This window comes from Lutjanus erythropterus, chromosome 4, assembly GCF_056507025.1.
Source record: "Lutjanus erythropterus isolate fLutEry1 chromosome 4, fLutEry1.hap2, whole genome shotgun sequence".
NCBI classification, from domain to species: Eukaryota; Metazoa; Chordata; class Actinopteri; order Lutjaniformes; family Lutjanidae; genus Lutjanus; species Lutjanus erythropterus.
In genome coordinates, this window is record NC_139320.1 from 9,901,565 (window position 1) to 9,911,414 (window position 9,850).

At 40.6% G+C, this 9,850-nt stretch overlaps 1 protein-coding gene across 1 annotated transcript; it reads right to left on the reverse strand.

Moving 5' to 3' along the window:
* Positions 1-3,120: 3,120 nt before the first annotated feature.
* gvin1l2 (GTPase, very large interferon inducible 1-like 2) lies at positions 3,121-8,602 on the reverse strand. The gene is made up of 2 exons (XM_084716269.1): positions 3,591-8,602; positions 3,121-3,472 (listed from the first exon to the last, which is right to left on the reverse strand). The coding sequence occupies exons 1-2, from the start codon at positions 8,600-8,602 to the stop codon at positions 3,331-3,333; spliced, it is 5,154 nt and encodes a 1,717-aa protein (XP_084572395.1). The 3' UTR covers positions 3,121-3,330.
* Positions 8,603-9,850: the final 1,248 nt, after the last annotated feature.

Consider the following 9,850-nt stretch of genomic DNA (forward strand, 5'->3'; position numbering starts at 1 on the left):
TCATGTTAATAATAATATTGTGATGATAATCCTGCTATTCAGTAAGGATGCACCCAAATCTAAATACATCATTGAGGAAAGCACAAAATATTGCAGTGGAAACAGATGTTTCTTCTATCTGAAGTTGCTCATTAGAAAAAGTCATCTCCATGATTACCTTGGCATAATCAAAAAAGGTTGCATCTACCCAAATCACTGATTTCAACTGAAGGATATTTTATATACTTTTATGTAGCCTTTGTATTTCCAATTCAAAATACAATCTTTCAATTTAACAATAAAACTTTGTTTTCAGTTTCTGGTTTTTCGGTATCACCTGGGGAGGTGGTGGTGGGCTTCAACCAGTTCATGAAACTTAGTTAAGTTAAAAATGAAAAGAGACAGTACAATATGAAGATGCCAATATTAAATCACTTCAATGTTTTGTAACAATTGCATTGCCAATAAATATTAGTATAGTAAAATAAGACGTTTGCCCATTTTAACATGACTTCCTGCACAGACCACACCCACTTCTGGTCTTCCATTCAAATACAGATACATAGACGGATAATTTTGTTGATTTAACAGATATGAATAATGACATCTCCATGCACCTCTGCTATTGAGGAGGGGAGCAGACTAGAAATTAGCAGCAGGATCAGGGAATGATCAAAATAACAGTTGTGCTTAGAGTCATATAATCAGTAGGTGGTTTGTTAATTTTAACAGATGGATGGTCCAGTGGGAGGGGTTCCTTTTATTCCTAACCCCCATGGGTCTGAGGGTGTATTTACAGTTACACAGATACTACTTATTGATCATAGAAATATTATTGGAATATTTTAGAAATATTACAGGCAGCAGTGACACTATTCTATGAAGTTTATCAGCTCCAATATAGTAGAATTGAATATTTATAATATCTGTTTTAGAGAATATTATAGATCTTAGATGAAGCTGCCTGAAGAGCGTCTGTCTGCTACTACAGTGCCATGCAGTTATTGATACAAAGCACAGTTAGCCTACTGATATTTCAGAGCCATGATCAGGGCCATCTGAGCAAACTTCAGTCAGATAAAGGATCAATGAGTCAGGCAGACTAGACGAACATATTCAACTAAACACCCCCTCTGCCCCTGCACTCTCTCTGGTACTAGGAGATGCAGAGGGAGGATGGCAAATTCACAAAGGGGATGTGTTGTTGTCATTTTGCTAACAACAGGCACAGTACCCACCCTCATACCCTCTCAAATTGTATACTGCATATTTTCCATTAATGATGAAGCTATTTTACATAAAAGAAGTGGAGATAAGAAAATAGATTGAACTTTATACTCTGTATGAATAAACTCTACTTGACTTTACATCATTTGACCTTTTGCATGAAATACAGTTCCCCTTATTACAAAGTGTTGAAGAGTAGTGGAGGAGGGTGCATAATGAAACACTGCAGTCTTTACACCACTTTGAAAACAAAGAGAAAAAATCCTGCACGCTGTCTCGCTTGCTACTGCTTTCTGCCAGCAGTAAGCAAGATAGGGTGCAGGAGTTTTACTCTCTGTTGTCCACTTGCACCTTTCTCAAATGTGCCTGTCACATATTCAGGTGTGCAGAGACTTTTTCAAAGATTTTTTACACCACCAAAATATGGAATGAGAACCACATCCTGTACATTTAAGAAAACTTTTTATTTTATTTTAAAGCACTTCATCACCTGGCTCTGAGCCTGGCACCTGCTATTGAGCTTTTAAACCCTCACAAGCCTTCACATAAAGCCTGAGATCCTTGTGGTCACATGGCTGTACAGAATCCAAGCAGACCAGAGGTGACCTATGCTGTCAGACTGTGACCTGTCTGAAGGGATCTGTCCAGTTATTGTAAGTCACTGTCAGTGCCAATATAAATGTTAAATCTTCCAAAAGGGCAGTTTTTAACAATGAATAATATACTTGTGTTTTGCTGTTGCACACAATGACTGATCAAATAGTTAGTAATGTTAAACAATCATTGAATAAAATGCCCCGTTGAAGTAGAATAAATGGTCAGATGAATATATGAATGGACTGGTACAGTTGATAGTAAGGTATCAGCTCAGGTTTTGTATGTGGTTATAAAAAACACAATAAACCCTGTTCTTACATCTCAGCGTTGAGCTATCAGGGATTCCTCCATCCCACATTGCCCTCTTGTGGATTTCACCATTTGACTTTCTGCTCTACATCAATTCTCCTCCTTTATTCGACTGATGTTGAGTGAATAAAGTGTGTATCTGCAACAATAAGAAGGGCAAGTTGATGAAGCAGATTATTACTGTATGTCCTGTCTGTGCTCATAGACAAAGAGTTATGTGTCATCTTCATCATGGCAAATGTGCTGATGTGAAAAAAATGATGCAGACATATTACGTTTGTAAAACTTTTTTCATGCTACCATCGTACAAGATAAAACAGTTTAATGGCAATGTTGTTTCAGTGTTGTGGGATGCACATGATCCAATGTTGTCAATGATTTATCTTATATAAATCTATATGCATTATTGTAAAAAAGAAAAAAAAAATCTGCAGAAGACCTTAATCTTGTCATAATCCACTGTTGTATGAAATGTGGAGCAAATTGCAAGCAAAGAGGCAATAAATACTTTGCAAAGTAATTTTATGTTCTTTATCATTTTAATACTTTCAATGAAGTTCTTACACTTTATGTTTCACTTAAATATTGTAATATCTTTATAGGTAAATGTGGCAGCATCATTACCTGTATGTCTGTGTAAAAAATAAAAAGGTAAACAGTTACATACTCCAGTTAGTCAATTAAAAACACAAAAACAAATAGATCTGACATAGTGTAAACCACTGCTGGATATATAGTGAGAAAAAGAAGAGACAAGACATTTGATGTATTGATTCTGAAATATTCATACATCTGCTCTTTTCTAATTCCCGATACAATCGTATTCCTTTTCAAACAATAAAATTTTTATCGGTGGTGAGTTTTGAGGGTAACTTACAATGTTTGACACTGTTTTGTTCGACTAGTTAGCAGTGAAGGAGATGGAAATAATAAAAGGGAGATAATAAGGAGTCAACATTTGCAATATATTTTAAAGGCATATTTTACATAAAGTACATTGTCTTATCAAGTAAATAAAAAGAAAATGCAAGTAGCAAAAACAAATCTTATCATTATTATCATTATTAGTGTTTTGAATGAATGGTCCATTTTGTTACCATTATTATCAACATCAACAGCCTTGATGACTCCTAAAACAGATAAAACCTAAACTTGAACAATAAGGTAAAATATCACATCTATTCTGATGAGAGCAGTCAGCAGAGGGCCGTCCGTTTATCAGCACTGTCCAGAGAGGAAGGTCTCTTTCAGGCTGTTCAATGCCTCCTCCTCGGTGATCTTCTTCCACTCGTCAGGGATCTCTGCCGGTGCCTGGTTGTATTTGTTTGCAAACCTCTCACTGAACCTCACTAACACATACCTGTAGATTAAGGAATATTTAGCTCAATACAGGACCTATGTATTGGTGCATAAAATACAGCTTATGCAATACAAGTATTATGATAATTATATTTAAGCTATAATAAAGCATACAGTACCTCCAGTAAGTACTGAGCATCTGGCTGTTTGCGTGCTCAGGAGAGATGCTCCAGTCTGGGTAGAGGGAATGAGGGTCTCTGCAAGCAACTGACATGTCATCTGTGTCCTGGCTCTGGCTATAGTTGTCCTCGGTCATTCTTTGCAAAGGAGAGGAGTTATGGGGCAGCATGCCATTGGGCCTGTGGAGTAGAGCCCTGTGAACCTCATGCCCCACCTCCTCCAGCTCACAGGGGGCTCTGCAGAGAGGACATTGCTTGTCACAGCCTCGCACTCTGTTGAAGAGGAAATCATGAGGCTGAACTGGAAGGCACTGAAGAAACTGGGTGATATCAACATTTTGGGTGAACTCCTGGGCCAGGTCCAAACGCATTACAGCCAGCAACTCCATTAGACATGTAACAAAGCGATCCCATTGTGTGGTGATACTGAAGAGAGGTCCATTCAGAGGGGCCCTGGTGACATCCACATCTCCATCTTTCTCTAAAATGAGGCACACTCTCTCCAGCAGCGGCTTTGTATCACTTAGCACTCCATTGGTACCTTCTGCTGTGTTGCTGACTGCTGCTGCAATCTTTCCTACAATTTCTCCAAGTCTCTGTTGCCTCCATTTATTCAAGTTGGTTGATTCAGAGAGGTGAGTCACCACTGTCTCCTCGACTTTTTTTAGTCTGAAGTTGTCATAGGAATGCAGATATTCGAGGAAGCTCTCAAAGCTGTCCTCCTTTATCAGTTCTTCCAGCAAGCTTTGGTGGAAGGCACGACTGGACTGATACTGCGGGGCTTTATCTCGGATCTCTTCTACAATATGCATCCCCAGTGGTCTATAGATGTAGTCCAACACTGTAGGTTTCAGTACCATGGAGGTGAATGCTTGAGCTATCCTCTGACACTGATCTCTTTTCCTGTACTGATAGATAAACTCTGCCAAGTACTTACCCTTGGCTGCAGAAATACATGCCAAAAGCTCTTTGTCCTTGGCAAAGCGGTCATGTAGTTTTTGGAAATCTTGGCATGCAGACCCACAGAGATAAACCTTCAGATCAACTTCAAAAGCCGTTTTTATTTCCATAGATTTTGCTTTCAAAGCTTTTTCAACATTTTCCAACAGTTCTGTGATGTAGCTGTCAGAGAAATCTGCTGGTGAGCTACATTTATCTGCTACAAACTGATTGCTTTCTTCTATGATATTGCTTGCAACCTTTTGAGCTTCTAACCTCTGTAGTCTGTTGTTGTCTTCAAACATGTGCTTTAATCTACTTCGGTATCCAAAGTGCTCATCATACACGTAGAAGATAGATGTGTGGTTCTGGCCAATGACTTCAAGTTTTTTCATGTGTTTCTGGAGCCCGTGGCTGATAAGATTCTGTTTTAGAATATCAGTCACTCTTCCAGTAATGTCTTCTTTTTCTGAAGGCCTGAAGTCAAAGTTGGACAACATCTTACTCCAGATACCCTCAAACTCCTCCTCTAGTTCTGCATCTTGAAGCAGGACTTTGGTTGACTTGCTTTTCTCTACCAGTGCCTGTAGCTTGGATTCCTTTCCTTCTTCCAGTAAGGCCTTGAATTTTTGCAACTGTGTTGAAGAACAATGGCTCTCGTTGCCTGCCTCCAACCTTTGTATTATCTCTTCAGTTACTCGCTTGTGGAGATCATCCATATTGTTCATGAGGACTGGCTTGAATGTGTTCATCTTGAGGTCATCTTTCATTAAATAGGCCTCTACTTTTGACTTGAGTTTGTCCACCCCTGCTGTGACCTCCCTTCTGGCTTCATCCTTCAGCTCGTTCAGAAGGCCAATTTGGACCGTAGCATCTAAAGCCTTTGCCTTTGTGGCAAAGATTTTCTTTGTTGCCCCTGTAAGCCAGCTTTCCATGCGCTCCAGGAAAATATCCTCCCACTGGGAGAGCTCAGTGCACAATAAAGAGAATGCTAAAGCTATGTCAGTATTTTGTAGACCAATGGAGAATGATTCTGTTTTCACTGCATCCCAAACAGCACACAAACGGCTCATGAATTCAGGCAGACCTGTGGCTTCAGGCTTTGCTGCACACTTCCTCAGTGCTCCAAACAGGTTTTGCTTAAGCTTTAACACAGTATTACTATATTGTGTATCAACTGGTTCAGAGAGTGACATGTTGTGCCAAGGTCCTTTGACACAGATGATAGAGCTTGTGGTCTTTGCATAATGCTTATCAGCATCATTAGTTCCTCTATCCCCTGTCTCAGTCTGCAACATATCAGATACACGTCTTAATTGTGAGGCTTGTAAAACGCTGTTTATTCCTTCATCTTGGGCCATGAGTTGGCAAATGGGCATGAAGCCACATTCTTTGATGCGTAGGAGGGCATTGACTATGACAGTGAATTCAGTTTCAAACTCAGTACCTGCATGTGAAGAGATGTTCTGCATTAAAACATCACTCAGTCCTGTTGCAAGAGTGGCCATCTCATTGTCTTGGATCAGCATGTTTCTGTTTTTGTCTGAGCAGAGACCTTTAACATTAGTTAAAAATAGAAAATCGCATTCCATGTCCTTTTTAAGGTTATCGGGGAGACACAGGGCGACCATGTACACTCCTCTAGTGGATCTTTTCCTTCCTTCAGGAAATTTCACCCCAAATAATGCAGAAAGAACCTCAGCATTCTTAGCACAATGCACTCCGAGGTTTGTCAGCACACGGGTCCTGCACTGTCCTTGAGGTAGGCGGCGTTTGAGCTCTGCAAAGACACAGCCCAGCCAGTGGAAGGGGATGTTTGAGGCATCTCCATCCATTAGTTCAAGTGGAACGCCGTAAAGAAGAAGATCTGCTGCTAAGCTAGGGAGACGCAACACATTGTGGCTCCCACTGCCAGGGCTGATGTGTGTTAACTCAAAAATTAAGCCTATCTCACGCAAAAAATGCTCAAGACCAAGTGAGGGTAGATCAGGTTCAGGAGACTGTGTACTTGGGGCTGCCTGATGTTGAAAGAAAACATCTTGGCATATTTGCTGTTGGGAAGAAGAAGTTGAATCTGAATTAGCTAGTGTCAGCTCTGGTTCATTTCCTTGTTTCTCTTGGCAGCTCAAGGTTTCATTTTCTCTAGACTCCAAATGACTGTTTTGGTCCTCAGAGACTGCATCTGAAATTAGTTCTTCAATAATTTCTTCACCTTCAATCTCTTGTCCTTTTGATTCCTCATATAACTTCTGCTCTATGACAGAATCAACTGGACTGGACTCAAGATCTTCTTTTTCTTGTGATTGTTGATCTATGGTCTTTTCTGTTGACTGCTGAGACATTTGCTCTAAATCTTGGCCTATCTCAAATTGTTGCTCAGAATCTTGCAGATCAGTATTTACAGGCTGCTCCTCAGTTTGTTCCTCTTCAAAGCTTGAATCTGTGCAGAAACTATCATTGTCCCTTAGATTGTCATCGGCTCCATTTTCAAGTGCATCAGAATGTTCAGGCATGCTATTTTCTGTCTGCAGGTTTGTGAGTAGATCTTTTGGAGTGTCTTGTTTTTCCATTTGCACCAGCTTCAGCTTCAGCTTCATCCAAGTAAGGAAACAAGTTCTCTCCACTTTATCTGTTGTGAAAAGTGCACTGGTGAAAAGCTTCATTGCTGGGGTCATTTTGTAGCTGCTTAACTCTAACAAGATGTCTTTCTTTTCTTTTTGCAGTTGGGGGTTCATTTCTTCTCTGTCTTTCTTCTGTTTTCTTTCCTTCTTGTCTATTTCGGCCAGTTTGCTCCACAAATGCCCTTGCAAAGGAAGCTGTTTCTCCCTAAACTGAGCAGAACCCTTATCTAAACCTTTCAATACTTCCTCCACAGTGGCCATTGCCTTTCTATGGACTGCACCTTCATCAACACGAAAGCCTTGCTCCTCTGCTAATTTTGCTGCTGCCTCAAGTGTAACAAGTTTCAGTCTATCTGGTAAAAGATCTCTAAGGGTGCCACACAGCTTATCAGCCACTTCCTCCTCATTCAAAGCTTTCCCTTGCAGCACTGATCCTCTGGGAAGCCCTATGTCTTCTTCAAGGTTCTGATCAACAAACCCCACAACTCTGTTTTCATTTGCCTCAGTGTCTGATAAGTCAATCAGTATGAGCTTGCTTGCCATATATTTGCAGGAGGCAAGAAGTTGTTTGTCTTTCTCTCTAAGATTCCCACAGAAAACAACCACGGCTGAGGACACTTGACATAGAAGGCTAAGGTATTTTTCATGTGCACTGGCATCACCACGTAGGTTAGATATGACCAGAGGGACAGGGAAAACATCTCTGGTGGTGTCTCCAGAGGGTTGATACCATCCAATCTCTACCAGGCCATTGGACAGCCTTCGGGGCAGCTGTCCGCCATCCATACCTCTGTGGAGAAATGTTTCGGTGGGAGATCTGAGTCCATTCATAACATTGTTTAGCACCTGAGACTTGGACACACCACAACGACCAAGCTTTACACAAGAAACCATTGGCATGTGTGTACTTGCTAAATTCCCCTCTTGGATCTTCCTGTTTCCATCTGGAAAGTGAGACCTCCACTGGCTCACAACACCTCTCAAAGGCCAAAGAAGGAAGTGACTAGGTTCTTCTGGATCTATGTTTGGAAGGACCAGGGGCACAGCAAACTGGCATTGCACCATCCGTATAGTCATCTCCTGCTGAAGGAAAGTGTTGGCAGACATAAAGACAGCTGAAACAAGATCAAGGGGGTTGATGTCACACTGGCTTTCTCCTCCAAAACCATTGACCTTTTCCTGGGGTGGTTTGTCGGTATTGTTAAAAACATCAGGCTGAGGTTTGCAGCAAGGACTCCGGGCATCTGGGCTAAGCAGCCAAAGGCGTTGGAGGAATGCATTTGGTAGATCCCTGGACACTAGAGGAGCTTGGTTCTCCAAAGACCAAGTGCTGATGTCCAACATAGATGTTGGGTCCAGTGGTGTAGTCCAGAAGGCCTCCAGGCCCAGCTTGTTTAGAACCTCTAACTGGGCATTGTCTTTCAGAGACTCTGGTTTGAAACAAAAAAGCATGTTAAGTTAGGCAAAGAATACCTTGAATTTGGCCCAAAGTGGTAAAATATTTTCTATCTATACTTTAGACAGTACAGTACAGTACAATACAGTATACATGCAGAGTATACTAATCAAAGTTGCTTTTGTTTAAAAAAAATGAGAAAGAATATAATATTTTAAATGTACAAAGTATAGACTTGCACCAGGTTTTTTATCAATCCTTAATGTGTGTTCTATGTAGTTTCCAGCAGTTGCATTTGACTCATTTTAAGGAAGCACTGCACGTCTAAAAATGTTTTTGAGCTGTAAACTAAAAATTATATTACTGCACTGTGATGAAATACATCAATGCTGTTAATCAATGGTTTTTCATTTTGACATTTCTCGATTAATGTATAAAAACTCATCACAGATTGAAATGGCTAAAACCCCACCCACTGCTTTAAAATGATCCTGAGCCAGTGCTGAGATAGAGCCAACTCCTTGTCATGAGATTTATATATTAAAAAAATAAGGCTATTGCCCTCTAATCAGAGTTGGTCGCCCCTGCTCTTCAGTATGTGAAACAATGCTAATTTTCAACTATATGATGAAGGCTAATCATTCAGAGGAGTTTACTATGTTTTGCTATCCCTCACTCAGTTTTTCATATTGGCAGTTTTGATGGCTCTAGAAGCACCACTAGCCTACAACACACAGACACTAGAAAGAATACCCTTTCTGTAGTCTCTGCAGCCTTTCTGAGCTGTTGTAGCTTACTACAACACAGGTACAAACCAGGAGCTTTCTCAAAAAGTGGCATGAATGTTTCAAAGTGACTGCAAAGGGACAGTCAGACTCTTTGTGTTTCCAGTGTTTGGACGTGGAGAGTCTGACAGCAGCTGCTCTGAGCACTAGCCAAGTGGTGATCACTCTCTCTGGTCACTGTCGTAACCATGCCCTCCTACAGTCATTGTCCTGTGCAGCCCCACCTAACAGCCCTTTTGTTCAAAATTACGCAGTGGCTGGAGTTAGGGTCAGACTTGAGGGAGCAGCTATGCTTAATATGTGTTGCCTTACATAACAAATACATGACCCCTGTAGCTAATTAGCAATTACATTTTAGCTCAGGGTCTCAGCTATACCCGCAAACAAACCAGTAATAAACGAACCATCCTATGGTGTCATTAACATCAAAGTTTACACTTGCTGCCACAAACGTAATTATCAATAACAAATAAACACATTAAAATATTCAGCAATGCTTTGCTTTTATCCAAACATATT

Bases quoted from the DNA above. Each gene is read 5' to 3' on its own strand.
- gvin1l2 (XM_084716269.1), bottom strand. From the start codon at position 8,602: ATGCTTTTTTGTTTCAAACCAGAGTCTCTGAAAGACAATGCCCAGTTA. The intron at 3,473-3,590 runs GTACTGTATGCT...CTTAATCTACAG, and splicing joins ATGCTCAGTACTTACTGGAG to GTATGTGTTAGTGAGGTTCA.